This window comes from Hyla sarda, chromosome 8 (assembly GCF_029499605.1).
Source record: "Hyla sarda isolate aHylSar1 chromosome 8, aHylSar1.hap1, whole genome shotgun sequence".
Lineage (NCBI taxonomy): Eukaryota > Metazoa > Chordata > Amphibia > Anura > Hylidae > Hyla > Hyla sarda.
The window spans coordinates 183,255,241-183,281,869 of NC_079196.1; the positions used below are offsets into that span (position 1 = coordinate 183,255,241).

Sequence of the window (26,629 nt, forward strand, 5' to 3'; positions counted from 1 at the left end):
AGCAGCCGGGACCGACCAGGTGTGATGCTGGGTCACGGCGTGACCCCGTTTTTAACACCGGGAGCAGGCTTAGGACGTACTGGTACGTCCTAAGTCCTTAAGGGGTTAACTACCCCCATTTGTGAGGGTCGGGGTTTTTGTTTAAAGTCCCATGCAAATCAATGGGAAATGTATGTTCCTACATAACTTCCGTACGGCTGGAGATATTTCAATAACTGGTACACATATTACGGGTCGGGATAGGAGGACGCGGATAGGAGGACGGGGATAGGAGGACGGGATAGGAGGACGGGATAGGAGGACGGGATAGGAGGACGGGATAGGAGGTCGGGATAGGAGGTCGGGATAGGAGGTCGGGATAGGAGGTCGGGATAGGAGGTCGGGATAGGAGGACGGGATAGGAGGTCGGGATATGACAACAATATATGAGGACGGGTTATGAAGTCAAAAGCTTCCTCCTTTGTTTATTTTCCTCCCCAACAAGGATTAGGAAGGAAAAACCGGGCAACGCCGGGTACTCAGCTAGTAGATATATATTTACTAGAGATGAGCGAACTTACAGTAAACTTGATTCGTCACGAACTTCTCGGCTCGGCAGTTGATAACTTTTCCTGCATAAATTAGTTCAGCTTTCAGGTGCTCCCGTGGGCTGGAAAAGGTGGATACAGTCCTAGGAGACTCTTTCCTAGGAATGTATCCACCTTTTCCAGCCCACCGGAGCACCGGAAAGCTGAACTAATTTATGCAGGATAAGTCATCAACTGCCGAGCCGAGAAGTTTGTGACAAATCGAATTTACTGTAAGTTCGCTCATCTCTAATATTTACAGTGCAGACCCCGCCCCTGGTGTGTGTATTTGTGTATACTAGGTGTGTGTATATATATGTGTGTGTATACTATATATATATATATATATATATTTACAGTGCAGACCCCGCCTCTGGTGTGTGTATAATATATATATATGTTGTAGACCCCGCCCACTGGAGTGAATACAGTGCAGCCCCCGCCTCTGGTGTGTGTATAATATATATATATGGTGTAGACCCCGCCTCTGGTGTGTGTATAATATATATATATGGTGTAGACCCCGCCTCTGGTGTGTGTATAATATATATATATGGTGTAGACCCCGCCTCTGGTGTGTGTATAATATATATATATGGTGTAGACCCCGCCTCTGGTGTGTGTATAATATATATATATGGTGTAGACCCCGCCTCTGGTGTGTGTATAATATATATATATGGTGTAGACCCCGCCTCTGGTGTGTGTATAATATATATATATGGTGTAGACCCCGCCTCTGGTGTGTGTATAATATATATATATGGTGTAGACCCCGCCTCTGGTGTGTGTATAATATATATATATGGTGTAGACCCCGCCTCTGGTGTGTGTATAATATATATATATGGTGTAGACCCCGCCTCTGGTGTGTGTATAATATATATATATGGTGTAGACCCCGCCTCTGGTGTGTGTATAATATATATATATGGTGTAGACCCCGCCTCTGGTGTGTGTATAATATATATATATATATATATATATATATATATATATATATATATATGTTGTAGACCCCGCCCACTGGAGTGAATACAGTGCAGCCCCCGCCCAATGGCGTGGATACAGTGCAGCCCCTCCCCCCCCCCGTTTGTATACAGTGCAGCCCCTACCCCGTGTGTATAGCCTGTCATTGTATGTATCCGGATCGCGCACTGCAGTGCCAGGCTCCGAGCCTGCTGCACCACGGGTGAACTCTCCCCGCACCGGGTAGCGCCAGGCTCCGTGCCCGCACCCCTGGATCCCCCTGGGCAGCCGCTTCATGAGTCCCCCTATATGTTCTACGTGGGATTGTTCTGCGTCAACGTGCTCATCCTGTACTATGCCTTCCTGATGGAGTACATCGCCCTCAACGTGGGCATCGTCTTCCTGCCCGAGGACATGGATCAGGCGCTGGCGGAGCTCGGAGTGCTGTCAGACCCCGCTTCCCTGCTCTACGACATAGACGCGCTGGACGGCTACCTGGACTAAGAGTGCGGCAGAGGGGAGGGAAGATGGGGGCGACAGGAGCTCCGGGGAATCCCCTGCACAGAGACGAACTGTTTTCCCGTTGGTCTAAAATGGCCTCTGCACCGTTGCTTCTGCGGCGTCGGCCAAGGGTGACAGGATGGCCGCCTGTTTACGGAGCGGAATCCCGGTGGACGGACAGTAAGTTCCCGTACTGCCCTGCGTCACCCCAGCTGTCGAGATAAGTTCACAGCCCGCTGCCGCCCCAGCCAATCACACTGCAGCGGAGAAAATAAAAGTTTGTTTGTGATTGGTTGTTGTCCAAACGGCCAGTACCAAGTCAGTATGTGATTGGTTGCTCTGTGTGTGTAGCAGCCAATCACAGTGCAGCCCACCTCTCCAGCCCAATATAGAATTTTAAAGACAGTATATGATTGGTTGCTGTTTACAACAGCCAATCAGCATTGCAGGTCTAATTTTCTAGTGCGGGATTGGTTGCCATGGGTAACTGAGTCGTTCTCAATTGCCACACAGCTCTGGCCCAATACTAATGTGTGACTGCCCTACACGAAGCCCCATTCATACTGCAGAATTAAAAGGGGTTTCCACTAAGCCCACAGCAGCCTAATTATAATAAAGTTTTCATTGTTTATGACCTTACTAAGGATGCATTCACACCACGTTTTTGCAATTTGTTTCCCTTATCAGGTTTTTTATGAAAAACTGATTCCTCAAAACTGGACCAAACTGTATCAAAATGTGTGTACAAATATTAACCCATATACAGTTAAAAAACGTATACGGTTTAAAAAATTATGTCTGGTTGCATCCGTTTTTTATGGGGGAAAAAACGTATACGTTTTTAACTTTTCACTCCATTATGAATAAAGTTTCACTTGTTTGATTGAAACTCCAAGGAAAAAAACTGTGCAAAAGTAAAAAACCGTATGGTGAAAACCGGATGGAACCGTACGCATATACAGTTCTGTACAGTTCCCATTGACTCCCATGTTTAAAAAAAAAAACGTATATGATCTAATACAGTTATTCACCCGGACCAGAAACCCTGGTAGGCTACAGTTTTTGATATGGGAAAAAAACTGACAAAACCGTACAGGATGCAAAACGGACACAACCGGATGCATAGTTTGGTATACGGTTTTCAATGGAGAGTCAATGCATACGGTTTTCAATACGGTTCCACACGGTTTTCACATAGAAAACGTATACGGGAAGTGTATTGCAAAAAACGTGGTGTGAATGCAGCCTAAAAGGTACTGTAGTGTTTCCTTGCTGGGAGTTGTAGTTTTGTAACAGCTGGAGGCACCCTGGTTGGGAAACACTGCCCTAGATCCATCCATACACATAAACAATCAACCCAACTGAGATTAAGAATTGCTACATCAGAAGGCTTTACCTCAGGAATAGAACCATATTTTTTACTATTGTGTACTAATGAACTTAACCCCTTGGGGACGGAGCCCATTTTGACCCTAAGGACGGAAGCATTTTTTTCAAATCTGACCTCTATCACTTTAAAGGGGTACTCCGGTGAAAACCTTTTTTTCTTTTAAATCAACTGGTGCCAGAAAGTTAAACATATTTGTAAATGACTTCTATTAAAAAATCTTCATCCTTCCAGTACTTATTAGCTGCTGAATGCTACAGAGGAAATTCCTTTCTTTTTGGAACACTGCTGACATCACGACCACAGTGCTCTCTGCTGATATCTCTGTCCAGCATGGTGGCTCAGTGGTTAGCACTGCTGCCTTGCAGTGCTGGGGCCTTGGGTTCAAATCCCACTAAGGGCAACAATAAATAAAGAGTTATTATTATAATGACGTCAGCAAAGAGCACTGTGCTCGTGATGTCATCAGAGAAAATTCCAAAAAGAAAATAATTTCCTCTGTAGTATTCAGCAGCTAATAGGTACAGGAAGGATTAAGATTTTTTTTAATAGAAGTAATTTACAAATCAAAGTCTGGAGGTAGCCACGCAAGTCCCAGGTGAGCTGAGATTTTTTTCTACATAATTTACAAATCTGTTTAACTTTCTGGCACCAGTTGATTTAAAAGAAAAAAGGTTTTCACCGGAGTACCCCTTTAAGCATTAATAACTCTGGGATGCTTTTACTTATAAATTTGATTCCGAGATTGTTTTTTCATGATATATTCTACTTTATGTTAGTGGTAAATTTTCGTCCATACTTGCATCATTTCTTGGTGAAAAATTAAAAAATTTCAGAAAAAATTTAAACATTTTAGCATTTTTCTAACTTTGAAGCTCTCTGCATGTAATGAAAAGGGACATGTCAAATGAATGATATACTGACTCACATATACAATATGTCTACTTTATGTTTGCATCATAAGGTTGACATGTTTTTACTTTTTGAATACATCAGAGGGCTTCAAAGTTTAGCAGCAATCATCCAATTTTTCACGAAAATTTCAAAATCAGAATTTTTCAGGGACCAGTTAAGTTACAAAGTGAATTTGAAGGTCTTTATGTTGCAAATCCCCTATAATGGACCACATTATGAAAACTGCACCCCTCAAAGTATTCAAAATAACATTCAACACGTTTGTTAACCCTTTAGGTGTTTCACAGGAATAGCAGCAAAATGGAGGAGAAAAATCAAAATCTCAATTTTTTTACACTAACATTTTATTGTAGCCCCATTGTTTTCATTTTTACAAGGGGTAAAAGGGAAAAAGGCCCCCCAAAGCTTGTAATATATTTTCTCTTGAGTAAGGAAATACCTCATATGTGGATGTAAAGTGCTCTGTGGGTGCACTAGAGGGCTCAGAAGGGAAGGAGTGACAATGGGATTTTGGAGAGTGAATTTTGCTGAAATGGTTTTTGGGGGGCATGCATACATGTAGACATCCACACTATTTTTGAAACTACACCCCTCAAGGCACATAAAAAGAGGTAAATTGAGTCATTATACCCCACAGGTGATTGACGAACTTTCGTTGAAATGGGACATAAATAAAAAAAAATTCAATAAAATGCTGGTGTTACCCCCAATTTTTCTTTTTCACAAGGGGTAATAGGAGAAAAAGCCCACAAAAATGTGTAACCCCATTTACATTTGTGGGTGTAAAGTGCTTTGCAGGCGAACTACAATGCTCAGAAGAAAAGGAGCTTTTGAAGAGAGAATTTGGTTGCAATGGAAGTCCGGGGCCATGTGCGTTTACAAAGCCCCCATGCTGCCAGAACAGTGGACCCCCCGCACATGTGACCCCATTTTCGAAACAAAACCCCTCACGGATTGTAACAAGGGGTGCAGTGAGTATTTACACCCCACTGTTGTTTGACAGATCTTTGGAACAGTGGGCTGTGCAAATGAAAAATTACATTTTTCATTTTCATGGACCACTTTTCCAAAAATCTTTCAGACACCTGTGGGGTGTAAATGGTCACTGCACCCCTTATTACATTATGTGCGGGGTGTAGTTTCCAAAATGGGTTCACATTGGGGGGGGGGGGTCCACTGTTCTGGCACTATGGGGGCTTTGTAAATGCACATTGCCTTCAATTCCAGCCTAATTCTCTCTCCAAAAGCCCAATGGCGCTCATTCTCTTCTGAGCCTTGTAGTTCACCAGCAGAGCACTTTAGATCCACATATGGGGTATTTCCATACTCAGAAGAAATGGGGTTACAAATTTTGGGAGGTTTTTTTCCTATTACCCCTTGTGAAAATGAAAAATTTGGGGTAACACCAGCATTTTAGGGGGAAAAAAACAATTTTTTATTTTCAAGTCCAACTTTAACGAAAGTCCGTCAAACACCTGTGGGTTGTTAAGGCTCACTATACCCCTTGTAACATTCCATGAGGGGTGTAGTTTACAAAATGGGGTCACATGTGGGTATTTTTTATGTCAGAACCGCTGTTACCAGCAGCCACCCCTGTGCAAATCACCAATTTAGACCTCAAATGTACATGGCGCTCTCTCACTCCTGAGCCTTGTTGTGCGTCCACAGAGCACTTTACGTCCACATATGGGGTATTTCCGTACTTCAGAGAAATTGTGTTACAAATTTTGGGGGTCTTTTTCTCCTTTTACCTCTTGTGAAAATTAAAAGTATGGGGCAACACCAGCTTGTTAGTTTAAAAATTTTTATTTTTTACACTAACATGCTGGTGTAGCCCTTAACTTTTTCTTTTCATAAGGGGTAAAAGAAGAAAAATCCCCCCAAAATTTGTAACACAATTTCTCTGAAGTACGGAAATACCCCATATGTGGCCCTAAACTGTTGCAGTGAAATACGACAGGGCTCTGAAGTGAGAGAGCGGCATGCGCATTTGAGGCTTAAATTAGTACTTTGCAATAGGGGCGGACCCGGATACAAGGAGGAGGCTGGTCTCCACCAAAAACCTTCGGCAGTGTTTCTCAAAAAGGGTGCCTCCAGCTGTTGCAAGTCTATGGCTGTCCGGCAATACTGGGAGTTATTGTTTTGCAACAGCTGGAGGCTCCGTTTAGTAAACACTGCCGTATAAGACATTTTTCATTGTTATGGGGGGGGGGGGGGGGGGGGGAACGTGTATGGGGGTGTATATGTAGTGTTTTACTTTTTTTTATTATTTGTTAGTGTAGTGTAGTTTAGTGTTTTTAGGGTACATTCACACATGTGGGGGTTCACAGTGAGTTTTCCGATGGAAGTCTGAGCTGCGGCGGAACTCCCAGAATGCACTGTCAGACCATACATGCTGGGAGTTAAGAAACAGACTCTAGCTCAGTGTTTCCCAACCAGTGTGCCTACAGCAGTTGCAAAACTACAATTCCCAGCATGCCCAGACAGTCAGGGATGCTGGGCGTGTAGTTCTGCAATATCTGGCCCTTCAGATGTTGCAGAACTACAACTCCCAGCATGCCTTGACATTCTGGGCATGCTACGAGTTGTAGTTATGCAACAACTGGGGAAGAACAATTTGGAGACCGCTAAGTAGTCGTCTCCAAACTGTAGCCCTCCAGATGTTGCAAAACTACAACTCCAAGCATGGCCAGACTGTCCAGACATGCTGGGAGTTGTAGTTCTGCAACATATAAAGGGCCAGATATTGCAGAACTACACGCCCAGCATCCCTGACTGTCTGGGCATGCTGGGAATTGTAGTTTTGCAACATCTGGAGGGCTACAGTTTGGAGACCACCATATAGTGGTCTCCAAACTGTGCCACTTCAGATGTTGCAAAACTACAACTCCCAGCATTAGAAGGCCACAGTGAAGATCTCTTACCGGCGATCTTTACTGCAGCCTCCTCCACCGCCGCACTTTCCGGCCGCACTCCTCCTGCTTCCGCCGACGCCGCCAGTCTGGGTCAGCCGGCCATGCTCCGCCACTCGCGTCCCCGTCCCCCCCCCCCCCCCCCCGCTGCCGGACTTCGATTGGAGGGCAGAGGGGGGGGGGGGGGAAATTAACTCTATTACTGCCACCTCGCTCCTATCCTTTAGGAAGGTCGGAGCTTCGATCATTCTTATTTTCCGGATGATCGGGTCACCAGTGACCCGATTGGCCCGGATCACCGCAAATTGCTGGTCTGAATTAACCGGCGATTTGGCATAGGGGGGGGTCTCTGATTTCATGTCTGACCATACTTTTATATTATGACAGTCAGCACAATGCTGTGGAAGGTGCAGTCACTTTAATCATTATTAATTCAGGAGCCCTAGTGCTGCCCATGTGCCGTCCTCAGCTAGTTCTGTTCTACTCCCTGCATCCTCTTTATGACATCTGAGATTCGAGGATATAACTGGGAAATGCTTCAGATACAGATTATTATTACATTTGTAACATCTGGCACCCAATTATTTATTGCCTGCTGTCGTCCTAATTACAGCTAATTAAGCCCCATAAATGAATCACTATTATGGACATTTATCAACGGGTTTAGTCAGGTTTTCTTTACTATAATTGTCGCAAAATTGTCGCAACTGCGACTACGCGATTTTTCGTGCGACATTTTGACTGGAAAGCGAGAAAAGCAAGTTTTCCAGAAATTAACTATGTAGTAATAATTTTAAAATGGACTACGGGTAGTCAGGTATTTATTAACTGCGAAAGTCGCAACTGCGCAAAAAAAAATCGCAACAGCGTTAAAAATTGACTAAATTTACTCCAGCTCAAACATGGAGCAGAAAAAGCTACTACTAAAGTAAAAAAGGAAAAATTGCTTACGTGAAAGAAAATTATCAACAGGCTGAAACCAGTTGATAGATAAGTCACACATAAGCAAAAAAAAAGTAAGGAAAAAATTACTAAAAAAAAGAATACATAAGCGAACATTGATAAATGTCCCTCTATGTTTTAACCCCTTAAGGACCCAGCTATTTTACACCTTAGGACCCGGCCATTTTTTGCACATCTTACCACTGTCACTTTAAACATTAATAACTCTGGAATGCTTTTATTTATCATTCTGTTTCCGAGATTGTTTTTTCGTGACATATTCTACTTTAACATAGTGGTAAAATTTTATGGTAACTTGCATCCTTTCTTGGTGAAAAATCTCCAAATTTGATGAAAAATTTTAACATTTTGCATTTTTCTAACTTTGAAGCTCTCTGCTTGTAAGGAAAATGGATATTCCAAATAATTTTTTTAATTCACATATAAAATATGTCCACTTTATGTTTGCATCATAAAATTGATGTGTTTTTACTTTTGGAAGACATCAGAGGGCTTCAAAGTTCAGCAGCAATTTTCAAATTTTTCACAAAATTTCCAAACTCACAATTTTTCAGGGACCAGTTCAGGTTTGAAGTGGATTTGAAGGGTCTTCATCTTCATCCACAAATGACCCCATTATAAAAACTATACCCCCCCCCCCCCCCCCCGAAAGTATTCAAAATGACATTCAGTAAGTGTTTTAACCCTTTAGGTGTTTCACAGGAATAGCAGCAAAGTGAAGGAGAAAATTCACAATCTTCATTTTTTACACTCGCATGTTCTTGTAGACCCAATTTTTGAATTTTTACAAGGGGTAAAAGGAGAAAATTTATACAAATATTTGTAGCCCAATTTCTCTCGAGTAAGCACATACCTCATATGTCTATGTAAAGTGTTCGGCGGGCGCAGTAGAGGGCTCAGAAGGGAAGGAGCGACAAGGGGATTTTGGAGAGTACGTTTTTCTGAAATGGTTTTTGGGGGGCATGTTGCATTTAGGAAGCCCCTATGGTGCCAGGAAAGCAAAATAACCCCAACATGGCATACCATTTTGGAAACTAGACCCCTTGAGGAACGTAACAAGGGGTACAGTGAGCATTTACCCCCCACTGGTGTCTGTCAGATCTTTGGAACAGTGGGCTGTACGAAATTTTTTATTTGCACAGCCCACTGTTCCAAAGATCTGTCAGACACCAGTGGGGTGTAAATTCTCACTGCACCCCTCATTACATTCCGTGAGGGGTGTAGTTTCCGAAATGGGGTCATGTTTTTTTTTTGCGTTTGTCAAAACCGCTGTGCGCCCCCAGAGCACTTTGCGCCCACATATGGGGTATCTCCGTAGTCGGGAGAAATTGCATTACAAATTTTGGGGGGCTTTTTTTCCCTTTTACCTCTTGTCAAAATGGAAAGTATAGGGCAACACCAGCATGTTAGTGTAAAAAATTTATTTTTTTACACTAACATGCTGGTGTAGACCCCAACTTCACCTTTTCATAAGGGGTTAAAGGAGAAAAAGCCCCCCAAAATTTGTTAGGCAATTTCTCCCGAGTACGGCGATACCCCATATGTGTCCCTAAACTGTTGCCTTGAAATACGACAGGGCTCCAAAGTGAGAGCGCCATGCGCATTTGAGGCCTGAATTAGGGATTTGCAGGGGTGGACATAGGGGTATTCTACGCCAGTGATTCCCAAACAGGGTACCTCCAGCTGTTGCAAAACTCCCAGCATGCTTGGACAGTCAACGGCTGTCCAGCAATACTGGGAGTTGTTGTATTGCAACAGCTGGAGGCTGTACCAGATGTTTTTTATTGGGGAGGGGGGCTGTGTAGGGGTATGTGTATATGTAGTGTTTTTTACTTTTTATTTTGTGTTATTGTAGTGTAATGTTTTTAAGGTACAGTCACACGGGCGGGGGATTACAGCGAGTTTCCTGCGAGTTTGAGCTGCCGCGCAAAATTTGCTGCATCGCAAACTTGCAGCCTGATACTCACTGTAAGCCCCCTGCCCATGTGAATGTACCCTGTACATTCACGGGGGGGACCTCCAGCTGTTGCAAAACTACAACTCCCAGCATGCACAGTCTATCAGTGCATGCTGGTAGTTATAGTTTTGCAACAGCTGGAGGCACACGGGTTGGGAAACACTGAGTTGGGAAACAGACAATGTTTTCCAACCAGTGAGCCTCCAGTTGTTGCAAAACCACTACTCCCAAACATTCTCAGGCATGCTGGAAGTAGTAGTTCGGCATCATCTTTAGAGCCAGATGTTGCCGAACTGCAACTCCCAGCATGCCTGGAGGACTACAGTTTGCAGACCACTAATACAGTGGTTCCCAATCTGTGCCCTTCCAGATGTTGCAAAACTACAACTCCCAGTGTGCCAAAACTGTCCAGACATGCTGGGAGTTGTAGTTCTGCAACATCAGAAGGGCCAGATGTTACAGAACTACAACTCCCAGCATGCCTGGACAGTAAGGGCATGCTGAGGATGTGTAGTTTTGCAACATCTGGAAGGGCACAGTGGTCTCCAAACTGTGGACCTCCAGATGTTGCAAAACTGCAACTCCCAGCATGCCCAGACGCCAAGGGCTGTCTGGGCATGCCGGGAGTTGTAGTATACAGGGTCCCATTACAGCAATGAATGTCACTTCACGGCGACGTGCATTGCTGTAAAGGGCCCGACCACGGCTGAAGAGGAACTCACCTGTCGCCGCCGCCGCCGTCTTCAGGGCGGGATATATGAGGATGGGATATATGAGGGCGGGATATATGAGGACAGGATATATGAGGACTAGATATATGATAACTGGATATATGAAGACGGGATATATGAGGACGGGATATATGAGGACGGAATATATGAGGGCGAGATATATGAGGGCGGGATATATGAGGGCGGGATATATAAGGACAGGATATATGAGGACGGGATATGAGGACAAGTAACCGCCCCCCCCTGCGATTGGTCGGTTAGCTAACCGACGGTTCGCAGGGGATAGGAGGAGGTGGCCGGCTTGCCACCTCACTCCTATACTTCAGCATGGTCCTGGCTGTTTGTGACAACCGGGATCATGCTAAATTACCGGGCGGTCGGGTCCCAGAGACCCGAACAGCCCGGTATCGCCGCAGATCGCAGGGGCAATTTTGATTGTCGACATGGGGGGGCCTACATGGCCCCCCTCGGCGTTTGCCCTGGATGCCTGCTGAAGCATTTCAGCAGGCATCTGCTTCCGATCTCTTCCCGGCATGCGGCAGGGACCGGAAAACGTCCTTAAAGCCCAGGGTGCGGGGACATCCCCGTACGTCCTGGGTCCTTAAGGGGTTAATATGTTTCATAGTATAAGAGCATATTATCAGCCATTTTGCGTATAATCAAAATAGGCCAATTTCTGAAGTTTCATCTCTACTGAATCTCTAATGACAGTCTGGGAGTACAATGCTCCTTGTATCTGTAGTTTATTTATGGTGTTTGAGATAAGGGACTAATAAGGGCTCTGGTTACTCTCTCTAGACATCACTACTAAAATTCACCCAAGTAAAGGGGGGTGAGATAACAACTAGTGGAGTATTCCTAAGACTTTGTGAATGTTATCCTGTTTAACAGTTAATAACCCATTTGACTGGACATAAACATTCACACATTTGTGTTAGAGACCTCCATGATTTTTATCTTTCCAATAAATTTAGGATGTCCAATAGGCTCCAATATGTCTATAAGAATCCAGTGTTTGATTACTTAAGATGTCAAAAAGTAAGACCTGTCTGTTAATTATTGGTTCATTCGTCAAAGTGTGGAATGTTGCTTAAAGGAGTACTCTAGTGCAGAGTATTCCTGCTCCGTTCTGCCCGGGCTGCAAAATAAATGAAAATGAACCATCACTCACCTCCCTGGGTTCCCGCGGAGCGCCACTACAGCTGTTCGGTCCTCCGATGCATCTCCTTCATACTTCCGAGTGTAACAAAGCATCACATGACGCTCAGCCTATCGCCGGCCGAGGCTGAACATCCCGATGGAGGGCGATAGGCTAAGCGCCATGTGACAATTCATTACACCCAGAAGTATGAAGAGGATGGACCGGAGGACCGAACAGCTGTAGTGGCGCTCCGCGGGAACCCGGGGAGGTGAGTGATGGTTCATTTTCATTTATTTTGCAGCCCGGGCAGAACGGAGCAGGAATACTCTGCACTAGAGTACTCCTTTAAGACCAATTATTGACAGTTAACCCTTAATGGTAATGATGCTAATTGCTTATGCAATAGCATCCCCTAGTGTATGGGAAGGTGACATTACACCACAGGAAAGGCATTATGGGTGATATGCTCAATGCATTCTGGGTAGTATAGTGATGTCATAGTCATTACCATATGTACACGCCCAACCTACATTCATTGGGGAATTCCAATTTAGGAGGGTGTGTCTAACTAATTAAAAAGTCTGGGAAACCAGATGTTAAGTCTCTGTAGCTGACACTGAATACTGAGTACGGGAACTGAACTGAAGGTCTGAACTTCTCTAATTGGGGACTGGAGACAGAGACAAAGAGGTCTTCCAAGGAAAGAGGTCCACAGGATGGAAGCCATGTAGATCCCTGCCAGCCGGACTGATCAAACGGTACCGACCCAATGGCTGTCCCTGACGATGAGCAGAAGTAAGATTCTTACAGAGTTTTGGTAAGAGATACAAAAATGGTATTCCATTTAATTAAGACTAATTGGGATCATGTGGATGGAATTATACCATTTAGATTGGCGAATACATTAATTAAATAAAATAATTAATTATCTCTATATTGAGATCATAGTTTTAGGATATTGTGAGATTTCATTCCACCTGCAGAAGAATCAAGACTCGTAATCTATCAAAGCATTATATAATTGCTTATATATTGATAGAATTCCTACTCGCCAAGCTAAGTGTTAGAAGTGTTATTTCCCACACAGGAAACTTGTTTCAAGTTCTTCCTCCTAAAATATAGAGCAATATCATATATATCTGCTATTTGTCTTAATGTCTTACCAAGATAATGTATAGAAAAATAGTCCAGAATGGGGGGAAGTATATCATAGTTCTTCCATTTATATATTCTTAGATGGATTTCCCCATTTTGGAGTCATGTGATTTGTAGTGGTTAGAAGGGGGCGGGGAGTGAATTTAACATTCCATATTGATGTCTAATGATTAGATATTGCCCACCTTAATATCATGAGGTTCCTCTGAATAGAGTGATATGTAACCTTTTTCTTATATGATATTTCTAACCTGGTAGATTTTGTTAATTGTAACTAGTTACTAACTACTCACATGTATTGTTCTACTTTTATGTAGTCAATTAACAATCTTGTACTGTTTACTAATATCTAATTGATATTCATTTGCATATATAATTGTGTTCATTACTCATTTATGTTTATAATTCTATAATTAATAAATCTGCATACTTTTATAATACCTGTGTATTATTGTATATTGCAAAACTACATCCTTATGTGTTACTGTCATCCCGTCATAAAAAGAACTTGTTAATATCTGAGGAAATAGTCGGACTCAGATGTGAATTGTATTGATTAGTTTTGTCTACAATTCACCAGGTCAGAATTCTGAGATGTTTAATAATTTTAATAATTTTACATTTTTCATTAAAAATTAATAATTTTTTAATGACCATCATTTTTATTACCGCACGACACTGCGGTTCCACAATATGAGAAAACAATTCCAGTTCCTTTGATAGTCTGGTACGTATTCCTTCCTTTCAGCGATGTACTTTGTTTTAAATGTTTTTCTTTTATTTGTGTTTAAAAAAGCTGCCACTAGGTGTTTCCCTACTTGTCCAGAGCACATTTCCCCCCTATCTCTTGCATAGACTTTGGACTCCTGCTGGCCTGGCAGAAGTCTAAAATCAGGAAATGCAGACTGGAGTTCTGAGGGGGGGGGTGCAGCCTTAGCCAATCACAGCTCATCTCACCCACTGAAACTTTTATTATAAAATTAAAAATAACTAACAAAACACAAAAACAGGTCCAATTGACTAACACAAATTAGCAAAACTGGACATAAATACAGACTTTCTGTCTCAAAATAACAACTTACATGTTTCTAACAGGCCAGCCCAGATAATCTAACAAATTATGACCTACATATAATGTCCAAAACACACACACACTCATTGCTTATAAAACATAAATAAAGCTTTCCTCTCCATAACAAAAAAAAACTAAATCTAGAAACATAACCTCACATTCAATTTATTTATTTAGTTAGTTTTTTCCCTCTCAAAGATAACAAACGAAAAACATGGCTTACTGCCTTAACTAAAATAATCCAACTTGGAAAATAAATTTTTTTTTTCTTCCCTTCCTTTCTCTCCTTTATTTTCTTCCTTTTTCCCAATAACAAAAGTAAAATATGGCTAACTGCCTTAACTTCAAATAATTCCAACTTAGAGAAAAACAATCTACACTAGACAAAAAAATAAATAAATATATATATATATATATATATAAAAAAAAAAAATACCATAGAACTATCAAACTGAAAACTGGTCTGACTGCCTTCCTCTTCCAAAATAACCATAACAATAACAAAAATACATATACATAAATACTTATACATAAGAACCTAAAATATACATATAATGTGGGGAGCAAAAAATATATAAATAAATAAATAAACTTAAAGAACAGAATTACAACCTATACTAATCTATTCCATCACCCAACATCCCCTCAGGACATGGGTCAGAGTCCATAGAACACTGTTTATCCACGTTTTGTCCATAACTGACCCATACCAGACCACCACCACCACCCCAAAACTCCCAACCTAAAATACACCCCTACCCACCGAATGTAAACAGAACAATATATACAAAACAATATATACATACTCTACACTCAAACTATATTAACAATATAATACACCAAAAAAAAAAAAAAAACACAAGGCCCAAGCTTGGTTGCCTGCAAGCTTTTTAAAATCTGTCCATAGAAAACTAAACAAAAGGCTAAGGTGACTTGCATAGCCCCCACCAGGAATAAGGATGGCAATCCTGATAAAATTTAATTTTAATTCCTCTTCCAATCAACCTCTAACCCTATCGCTATCCCTTCATGAAACTGACCCTATACTCACCCAAACATATATACACTATCCCTTGCCAAAATTAAGGTACTTCACCTTAACCCCTTAAGGACGCAGGACGTAAATGTACGTCCTGGTGAGGTGGTACTTAACGCACCAGGACGTACATTTACGTCCTAAGCATAACCGCGGGCATCGGAGCCGATCTCGCGGGCGTCCGCCATTAACCCCTCAGGTGCCGGGATCAATACAGATCCCGGCATCTGCGGCGGTTCGCGATTTAAATGAACGATCGGATCGCCCGCAGCGCTGCTGCGGGGATCCGATCATTCATAACGCCGCACGGAGGTCCCCTCTCCTTCCTCCGTGCGGCTCCCGGCGTCTCCTGCTCTGGTCTGTGATCGAGCAGACCAGAGCAGAAGATGACCGAAAACACTGATCTGTTCTATGTCCTATACATAGAACAGATCAGTATTAGCAATCATGGTATTGCTATGAATAGTCCCCTATGGGGACTATTCAAGTGTAAAAAAAAATGTAAAAGTAAAAAAAAAGTGAAAAATCCCCTCCCCCAATAAAAAAGTAAAACGTCCGTTTTTTCCTATTTTACCCCCAAAAAGCGTAAAAAACATTTTTTATAGACATATTTGGTATCGCCGCGTGCGTAAATGTCCGAACTATTAAAATAAAATGTTAATGATCCCGTACGGTGAACGGCGTGAACGAAAAAAAATAAAAAGAGTCCAAAATTCCTACTTTTTAAATACATTTTATTAAAAAAAAAATTATAAAAAATGTATTAAAAGTTTTTTATATGCAAATGTGGTATCAAAAAAAAGTACAGATCATGGCGCAAAAAATGAGCCCCCATACCGCCGCTTATACGGAAAAATAAAAAAGTTAGAGGTCATCAAAATAAAGGGATTATAAACGTACTAATTTGGTTAAAAAGTTTGTGATTTTTTTTAAGCGCAACAATAATATAAAAGTATATAATAATGGGTATCATTTTAATCGTATTGACCCTCAGAATAAAGAACACTTGTCACTTTTACCATAAATTGTACGGCGTGAAAACAAAACCTTCCAAAATTAGCAAAATTGCGTTTTTCGTTTTAATTTCCCCACAAAAATAGTGTTTTTTGGTTGCGCCATTCATTTTATGATATAATGAGTGATGTCATTACAAAGGACAACTGGTCGCGCAAAAAACAAGCCCACATACTAGTCTGTGGATGAAAATATAAAAGAGTTATGATTTTTAGAAGGCGAGGAGGAAAAAATGAAAACGTAAAAATTTAATTGTCTGAGTCCTTAAGGCCAAAATGGGCTGAGTCCTTAAGGGGTTAAGGGCCTAGTACCTAGGGCACATCAAACAAAAAACCTCTCCACAGGAGAGAAGCCCTACTCGTACCAAGGCTGCCATACTCCAAAGACCTGATCTTCCCGAGGTCACCGGGGATATTCCTACAGACCTCCACCTCAGAGAGGATTTTCTGTTGGGTCGACACTAAACATTGTGCATTCCATGTTTAGTACCTAACCACTAAACTAAGAATTAAGTGCCCCGGTCTCGGCCACCCAGGGTCCTGAATGCCCCATAAGCCCACTCTGGATAGGTAAGGCTGCCAAGTTAACTCCAGCTGATAGAAGCACCCACCGTGTTGTAAATCCCTATATTAAAGGGACAGTGAAGCATGAAGTGGTCCATGCTTTCCAGCGTGTTCCCGCATTCCTTTCGGGGACATCCCCGGTCATCAGAGTTCCTGTACTTCAGGTTGTCCCTTACATATAGCTTCCCCTGAAAGCAGCGCCAGGCCAAGTCCCAAAACTTCTGGGGGATCCTCTTCATGTTTAAAAGGTACAACCCCACCCTCACATCCCGACCTGGGCAGTCCCTGAGCACCTGAGGCTTCTGGAAGTGGGTCAACAGAACCCGTTTGCCAAGGAACTGCCTTGACTGGGTCCTGATCTCCCACACACCTAGACCCCGACGACGTAACGCCTTCAGAGTCGGGGTAGTGTAAGCTGGAAGATATCCATTGTGCATACGGAGGTCCTTCACTCGCCCTCCTCTCTCCCATTTCTGGAAGAAAGTCCGAAACCATTCCCTGCAGGAGAGTACCCACAGAGGAGCCCTCTCTTTCCAGAGATTTGCAATGTTAGCTTTCAAGAAGGTGTTCGTAAAGAACACCACAGGGTTTACCATAGATAAACCCCCTAGTCTCCTCGTGCGGTACGTAACCTCCCTCTTGACTATGTTCTTTCTGTTCGCCCATAACAGTTGGAAAAACAGGCTGTAGATCCTAGTGTAGTAAGTCTCTGGCAAGATACATACGCTGCCCAGATAGATAAACAAGGAAAGCAGGTACGAATTGATCAGATGTACCCTTTCCCTGAGGGTCAAAGACCATCCCTTCCACTGGTTCACCCTCTGAGTGGCATCCTGGAGCTTACCCTCCCAGTTTTTTATGGGATAATCATCCTGGCCGAATGTGATGCCTAAGAGTTTTGCTGATTCTTGGGGCCCTGGAAGGGTGTCTGGGAGATCAAACGTGGGATCTCACACTTATCCCGGTTGATCTTAGACCCGGATGCCTCTGAGTAGCGGTCCACATCCGACATCACCACATCGACCTCCTTTCTCGAGGAGATGAAAATAGTGACATCATCAGCGTATGCCACCACTCTCTGGGCGACAGCCGGCTCCGCCAGACTCATCCTGACTCCCTCCAATGGTCCGCGACTCATCCTCCTAAGGACGGGATCGATCACGAACACATATAAGAGCGGGCTCAAATGACAACCCTGACGGACTCCGGACCCCACCTCAAAGAGTGGCCAGACCACCCGTTAACCAGCGGGAAACTCTGCCACTGCATACAAGAGCTTAAGCCAATTAACAAAAGTACTCGGTAAGCCATATCTCAGCAGGACAGACCAGAGGTATTCGTGGTTCACCCAATCAAATGCTTTGGCCTTATTCAAGGACAGCAAGTACCCCTTCCAGAGACCTGCACTACTCCACTCCACTGCCTCCCTGACACTAAGGACAGCACTTAAGGTGCTTCGGCCTGGAACAGTGCAGTGCTGGGGTGCAAACTTCACCAACCGATTAAACAGTCTCTTGGCCAGAAGCTTCCTGTCCATATTGAGAAGAGCTATGGGCCTCCAATTCTCAATCCGGATAGGATGTTTACCCTTTGACAGAAGAATCTGGGCTGACCTCCTCATTGACTTTGTCAGAGTGCTCATTGAATACCTCAGTCAAGAGGGTAGCTAAAGACTCCTTAAAGGTCCTGTACCACTCGGATGTTAAGCCATCCAGACCTGGTGACTTCTTAGGGGCAAGCCCCTCGATCGCCAGTCTCACTTCCTCTTCCCTGATCTCTTCTGCCAAAACTCCAAGAGAGGGGTCTACCCCTGGCTCAGGAACGGCTTCAGCCAGAAAACCCGACATCACATCCCGATCTAGATCCTTCCTTCCCAAGAGTTGAGAGTGGAAGGATCTGATGACCTCCAAGATCCCTGATCTGGACCGATTCAGAGATCCCGTACTATCAATCAATCCTAAAATTACTATACTACTCACTGACATCTTGCAGTTTCTGTAAGGGTTGGGCGAGCGGTACCTCCCGTAATCCCTCTCAAAAACCAAAGATGCTTGCCTATTATACTGACACCTCATCAGCAAGGACTTCACTCTGGAGATATCCTCTCGGCTACCTCAAGTGGAGACGAGAATTTCGAGTTTCCTCAGACCCTAATACAGGTGATACCTGTTCAGGGACCTGCGGCTCGAGAGCTGGCGGAAGAACCCCGCAACCCCCTTTTTGAATATCTCCCACCATTCTGACTTACTACAACATAGGCCCAGTAAAGGTACCTGACTCTGAAGAAAATCCTCAAAGGACTGTCTTAAGGCAGCATTCACATCTCATTTTTGCAATACGGGTCCCGTATCCCGTTTCTGGACAGAAAACGTATGTCTCCAAACCGGACAGAAATGTATGCAACCGTATATGCCTCCTCACGTTTTTAAACCATATACGGTTTAAAGACGGATGTTCGTTTGCATAGGTTTTAATACGTTTTCCTTGAAAAAAAAACGTATACAGTTTTATGTTTGACAATATTTTAAATAAAGTTATTTTTTTATTGAATTTCCCAAAAAAAAAAAAAAAAAAATATGAAAAACAGTATTGTGCAAACTGGATGTAACCGTACGCACATACGGTTCAATACGGTTACCATAGAACTCCATTTTAAAATAACCGTATACAGGTTGGATACGGTTTTCGACTGGGACACAAAACCGTAGTACACAACCTGATGCTACGGTTGGCATACGGTTTACAATGAAATGTCTATATATACGGTTTGCAATACGGTTCAATACGTTTTTTCAATGGAATCAGATACGCCAGCCATATTGCAAAACGAGATGTGAATGCAGCCTTACCTCTGCTTCCTTCAGGAGGGACGAATTCATCTTCCAATAACCTTTACCCTTACCGGGGGGTCTCTAAGACATTCAAGGAAAACAAAATCATACTGTGATCAGAGAACTCCACCTCAACCACAGACACTGCGGAAGAGACGGCTTCCTCCTTCAAATAGAACCTGTCTAACCTAGACCTGCAGCTACCTCGATGAAAGGTGAAACTCCCGTGGCCTGAGGGGCTCCGGATGTGGCCATCCTCTAGACAAGCTTCCCTAACTATATTATTGAGGGCCACACAGTCATAAGTCAGCGGATTATTGGAACCTCTCCTATCTTGGGACCTCGTGAAATTATAAATCCCCTCCAAAAATCACTTGCCGACTCGTAAAAAGAAAGGGCTTGATCTTCATAAAGAGATCCTTACGGCCCCACCTGATCCTTACGGCCCCACCGAAGCTCTTTTCCCTTCCTGAAGACATCTAAGATCAGGCACCTCCCCATTTCTAATTCAATAACCCATCGGCATTCAACAGGAGCAGTAAAAAGAACGGCCACCCCACTATACGGCTCAGCCGCAAGAGACCAGTGGGAGGGACCGCATCTCCACTCTCTTCTGGCATTAACCAGAGAAGCTAGATCTGACAACCTGGTCTCCTGTATATAGAAAATGTCGGCTTCAACACGGCCGAGAAAATCAAAGGCTGCAAATCTAGCCGTATCAGACTTTATGTTGGCACAATTAATATATGCCAGCGTCAATGGGTTGAGTGCTGCCATACAGGGTGATTAAATTAGACGACCAGACCCTTTTCCCTTCCTGAAGACATCTAAGATCAGGCACCTCCCCATTTCTAATTCAATAACCCATCGGCATTCAACAGGAGCAGTAAAAAGAACCGCCACCCCACTATACGGCTCAGCCGCAAGAGACCAGTGGGAGGGACCGCATCTCCACTCTCTTCTGGCATTAACCAGAGAAGCTAGATCTGACAACCTGGTCTCCTGTATATAGAAAATGTCGGCTTCAACACGGCCGAGAAAATCAAAGGCTGCAAATCTATCCGTATCAGGCTTTATGCTGGCACAATTAATAGATGCCAGCGTCAATGGGGTGAGTGCCGCCATACAGGGTGATTAAATTAGATGGCCACACCCTTTGCCTTTGTTTCCCTTTCTTTTTGGCCCCCGAAGAAGATGAGAGGGGAGGACTACTCTTAGATCTTTTTTTACACTCAGATTGATCCATATGGTCCCCATCTCCATCCGGCTCCGGTCTAGCCCTGCCCTCCAAGGAAGGTGCCTCAACAAGACAGGGCCCAATTCCCCCCAGAGGTCCCGGTTTGACAGGTCAATCAGAGGTGGGGCAGTCAGGTTTCTGTTTTGGACCTGGCCCGTAGTACAAGGAACAGAGGGCTCTAACCTCTTCTTTCTCCCTTTCCTTTTGCCCTTATCTTTCTTTTTGGGCCTCACCCCACTCTCCTCACCCACACTTTCATAGTGGGAGGAATCGGAAGGGTCGGCCATATTGTCTTCCTCTCTGTGAAGCCTCCTGATCTCCTCATCCAGCACATTCTCCTCCAGGGCTTCAGCGATTACAGGGCCCGCTTCAGGAGCAGGGGCCAGAGCTACCCCCATCACCTGGGCACTCTCCAGCTCCCTACTCCTCCTACGATTTTCCTCCTGCCTTAGTTTGGCGGAGCCCTTTTTCCTCCTTACCAGCCCTGTTGCGCCCCCATCTCTGCCCGTACCCTCCCCAGCCGAGGCAACTTCACAGCTCTCCTCAGCTGGAGCGGCCACTGTATGGGCAAAGGCGCTAATACAACGGCTGAAAGGGTGTCCGAGGACACCACACAGGTGGCACCTGATCTGTCTACAGGATGTGGCCAGATGACCCATCCCACCACACAAAGCGCAGACCTGCACAGTACAGGCTGCGCTAAAATGGGTAGGGCTGCCACACCTGTGACAGGACAGACCTTAGGCTGCCCCTGGTAGAAGACCTGAATCCTATCACGTCCAAGGAAGGCAGCTGACGGAATGTGGGCAACCGTACTCCCTGAACACTTGAGTTTGACAGAAAACGTCCAGGCCCCGGACCAGATCCAGTGCTCATCCAAGTTTTTCTTGGGCATGCCGTCACATCCACATACCGTCTGAGCCAGGTCATGATGTCATAACAAGAAATTGACTTGTTACGGGTCAAAATGGTCACTTTCTTGACCAAGTTCTGATGGGAAATCGCCTTTAGGGGTGAATCAGGGCAAAGATGTCACTTGCCCTGAATTCCTTCTGAAGGAGGAGCTCAACCAATTTTGTGCGAGGTGGGCATGCATCCTTGCCCCTCCAAATCAGACGGACCACATTCCTACGGTTATTGTCCTGCCCGGTTGTCGGGAGGGACCAGACTACCTCCCCATTCCGCTATCAGAAAGCACCCAAACCATGCCTCTCTATCCAGAAAGACAGGTTGACCTCACCCCTTCCCTCTACCTGGATCGACCTGTTGCCCCTGAGTAGAGCCTCCAGGAGGTGCTGTTGCAAGTGACCTCTAGAGCCGGACGGAGACGGGAACCTCCCCTGAACCCCCGGCAGCGACATTGGCATAGCTCCTAGGAGCAGTTATTACCGGGGGGGGGGGGGGGGGGGGGCAGCCGGGCCAGAACCAAACCCAGAACCACTAATACCACCATTCACACCACTACACTCATCATCTTTATTTCCATCCATACCAGACTTCCCATTGAAACCACTCCCACCAACATTCACTCCACTGACACTCCCACATACACTCCTCTCATTCACAACACTACTACACTCAGCATTCACACATCCTGCACTCTTGACCTGACTAACAGATTCTGGGCTGGCTGGGTCTTGTAGTGTTGCAGGCATTATTATTCTCTTCTGTGCTGGCTTATCTGCTGCTGGGGTCGACGCTGATGACTCCTACTCCATGGGCAATGTCACATCTTGAGTCTGGGTCTGCCCCTCCAAGCGCACCCAAGCTCCACCCACAGTGCCATCCCTTGGTTTGCCTGACCGCACAGGCTCTGCAGCTGATCCTCGTGCCCGGACACTCCCCCCCCCCCTCACAGAGGAGTGCCCCACAGCGCCTGCTGAACACACAGTACTCGGGGGACCCTCCTCCCAAGCAGATGGACCCACTGCTCTCCGCCACCGGCACCCGTACACTACCCCCCTAACAGGGGAGTGCCCCGCAGTGCAGGTAATGCCCACAGCACTCGGGGAACCGCCCCCTGAGCACACGGCGGCATAACTCGCCTCTGGCACTTGGACACGCCCCCCCACCACCCTGGGGCGGTCCTGTAGTGCCAGAGCTGCCCACCATATGCCCATCCTGCCCCTCCCTACCGGCAGGATGGGTGGGCTTCACAGCTATTGCGCCCGCAGCCTTTTCTGACACCATGCTGTACCCCCCATGCTGGCTCTGTTCCACCACAAAAACGGGGTCTGGGGGGCCCATCAGTCTGAACCAACTTTACAGCTGGCCCAGACTGCTGGAAAGGTACAAACACATATTGCACAGATTCCTGGATCTTTTGCCTCTTTGACCTGCGCTTTACTGTCACATCCTCACACAGGTCATCTCCAAAAGTAGAATTCTGGACATGGGCTGGGGACTCCTGCATCACTATAGCCCTCAGCAATCCCCTAGCCTCACTCTCCACATCCTCCTCGCCACCTGTGGCGGCTCATTGTAACTGTCCTGAGTCCGGGTGTCACAGGGAGCAGGGACAGGCAATGCATCTTCCACGACCTTTACACTTTCCTCCAACTTCTCCTCCTCCTCCTTTACACCATCACCACCATCCTCACTTTCTTCACCACCACTACTCTCCCCATCATCCACCTCCACTTTCACCTTACCTGGAGATTTCATGGCGGCAAACAGGTCTTCATTCTCCAATTTCTCTCTGAAGAGACCTCTTCCCTCCAGGATCTCTGCCCTCCTTTCCTCCAGCTTCACAATCTCACTTTTCAGCGCCATGATTCTTCTCTTCAGCTCAGGCCGGTTCTTTTTGGACCCTGTGTTTGCGAGATTCTGGGCCCCACGGTGGTCCTCTCTGGCCAGTCTGAGCTCCTTACCACACCGCTCATACTCCGCAAACTGTGCGGTCATGCGGGAGCAGTATGTCGCACTAGACTCCTTGGGTCCTCTTTCAGCCCACAACTCCAAGCTTTTTCTCCTTGCCTTCCTTCCAACGCTGGCCTTCCCCGTCGCCTGGGAAGCAGAGCCTGCATTGCTGCAGACTCTGCTTGATCTTCTCCCTCCGGCCAGAATAATGGCTGTTGCTGTTTTCTCTCCACTCCCCACCAGCCTGGAAGAACGGGAGGTGGAGGCCCGGGACTCCCGCGGCTCCATGCAGGGAGGCTTTTCCCAGGAGGTTGTCACAATCCTGGGAAAGGCTGATGGATCACTTGCTCTGCTAGAAGTCTGGAGGAGCTTAACAAGGGACACACCCGTATGCTGTTCACACTGAACTGTTCTGGGCTGTGTGTAGCAGAGTGAGGGAGGAAGTTCTCCCCTGTATGGCTTCAGATGATGTCACGCCTGCTGGGTAACGCCTTCCCAGTCTGTGAATCTGACTGAGACCGAGCAGAAAATACAGAGCAATATCAAGGTAGAAAACTAAAAAATAATAAAAATAAAGGCAGGGTTCCATTGGGGCTAATGCGATGGGGAATATAACTTTTGTCAATAATTTTGTCGGATCAGACAACCCTAATTATTTATTGTAGTTTGGAAATTCTTAAAAATTAATATAAAATCTTCTGTTCAGTACAGGTTAGGATGTGTGCACATGACTTTTTTTTTTTTTTTTGTGATGTTATGAGTTCTTCCAGTGCATCCGCCAAAAATTCATGTGCCCATGCACACAGCACAGGTCCTTTTGGAATATGCCTGGCCAGTGTATGGCAGTATGTGTATTAGGTATGCTGGGAGTTATAGTTTTGCAACAGCTGGAGGTACCCTGGTTGGAAAACAATGCATTAGAAGCTTATAGTTGATCTCTACAACCATATTTCTAGTACTAAGATGCCATGAGCTTTTTCCCTCTTCCTTTATTGTCTTATCTTTTTGTAAAGTTACCATGATGATTTGCAGTACACTGCGCTGTTGTATGTGGTGCTGTTGGATGGTATTTTAACCCCTTAAGGACAACAGAATATTACCATGATTATTGTTTGGTTCTCCCCAGTGCCATCTTAACCCCCATCCTTTATCACCCTCAGTGCCATTTCATCCCCTCCCCTGTGCCATTTTAATGTCTCCCTTTATTCCCCTGTGCCACATCATTCCCTCCCTTATCCCCCCTGTTGCAAGGAGGAAGAAGACCTATCAACCCAGGCGCTGCGGATGCTTGTCCCAAGAATTCAATGGAAACAGGAATGTGTAATCACAGATCCCTCGGCAGGGACCACTTTATTAAAAAAAAATAATACATTTGCAGGGTACAGATTACGCGTTTCGATGGAAATACTGTCTTCATCAGATCTGACAATTGAAAGCTAATAAACTGTCACCTAAATATAATCTAACTACTGTCTCTTATTTTCCAGTTGAAGAACTACAGCTGGACATATGTGGATTATGAAGAGAAGCCTAAAGTGGTTGTAAATATGAGGATGAGCTTGAGACTGTCCTGGACTGTGGAATGGATTAAACCTAATTTACATAAAGCTTTTCATTTATTTATTAATTTTTACTAACCAATGTCCGTACACTTAACAGCTGCTAAAACCGTGCAATGGGATGTGAATATTTGACTTTGAACCTGGCCTTCAGCTTTGAGAAGAATGGGTCATTGAGTCATTAAAGGACTTCAGGACTCTTTTTTTTTTTTTAATTCATAGTAATTTTATTTTAAACCCTTAAAGGGGTACTCAACCCCTAGACATCTTATTCCCTATCCTTTGGATAGGGGATAAGATGTCTAGGGGCTGAGTAGCCCTTTAAGGACATAGCGTTTTTCCATTTTTGCACTTTGGTTTTTTCCTCCTTACCTTTAAAAAATCATAACCCTTTAAATTTTGCACCTAAAAATCCATATGATGGCTTATTTTTTGTGCCACCAATTCTACTTTGTAATGACATCAGTCATTTTACCCAAAATTCTACGGCGAAACGGAAAAAGAAAAACGCCATTTTGTAAGTTGTGGGGGCTTCTGTTTCTACGCAGTACATTTTTCATTAAAAATGACACCTTATGTTAATTTTGTAGGTCCATGTGATTAAAATGATACCCTACTTATATAGGTTTGATTTTTTTTATTACTTCGGAAAAAATCATAACTACATGGAGGAAAATGTATACGTTTAAAATTGTTCTATTCTGATCCATTATAACTTTTTTATTGTTCCATGTACAGGGCAGTATGAGGGGTAATTTTTTGCACTGTGTATTGGTACCATTTTTGTTTTGATCTGACTTTTGGATTGCTTTTGATTTATTTTTTTATGCTATAAAAAGAGACCAAAAATACGCTATTTTGGACTTCGTAATTTTTTTTCGGACATTTACGCACGTGGTGATATCACATGTTTATTTTTATTTGCAGAGTTTTTTTTTCATGGGAAAAGGGGTGATTCAAACTTTTATTAGGGAAGGGGTTAAATGATCTTTATTAACTTTTTTTTGTTCACTTTAGTTTTTTGCAGTGTTATAGCTCCCATAGGGGGCTATAACACTGCACACACTGATCTTTTATACAGATCACTGCAAAGCCATAGCTTTGCATTGATCAGTGTTATCGGCGGTTGATTGCTCAAGCCTGGATTTCAGGCTTGCAGCAATCAATCGCCGTTTGGACGGGCAGGAGGCAGGTAAGGCACCCTCCTGCTCTGTCCTAGCTGATCAGGACATCGCGATTTTTTCGCGATGTCCCGATCAGC

General features: G+C 44.4%; 1 protein-coding gene across 1 annotated transcript; it reads left to right on the plus strand.

The window, feature by feature from the left end:
* The first annotated feature begins 1,708 nt into the window (after positions 1 to 1,708).
* Positions 1,709 to 26,407, plus strand: DEXI (Dexi homolog). Its single transcript, XM_056536462.1, has 2 exons — positions 1,709 to 2,216; positions 25,297 to 26,407. The coding sequence occupies exon 1, from the start codon at positions 1,845 to 1,847 to the stop codon at positions 2,037 to 2,039; it is 195 nt and encodes a 64-aa protein (XP_056392437.1). The 5' UTR covers positions 1,709 to 1,844; the 3' UTR covers positions 2,040 to 2,216; positions 25,297 to 26,407.
* The last annotated feature ends 222 nt before the right edge of the window (positions 26,408 to 26,629 follow it).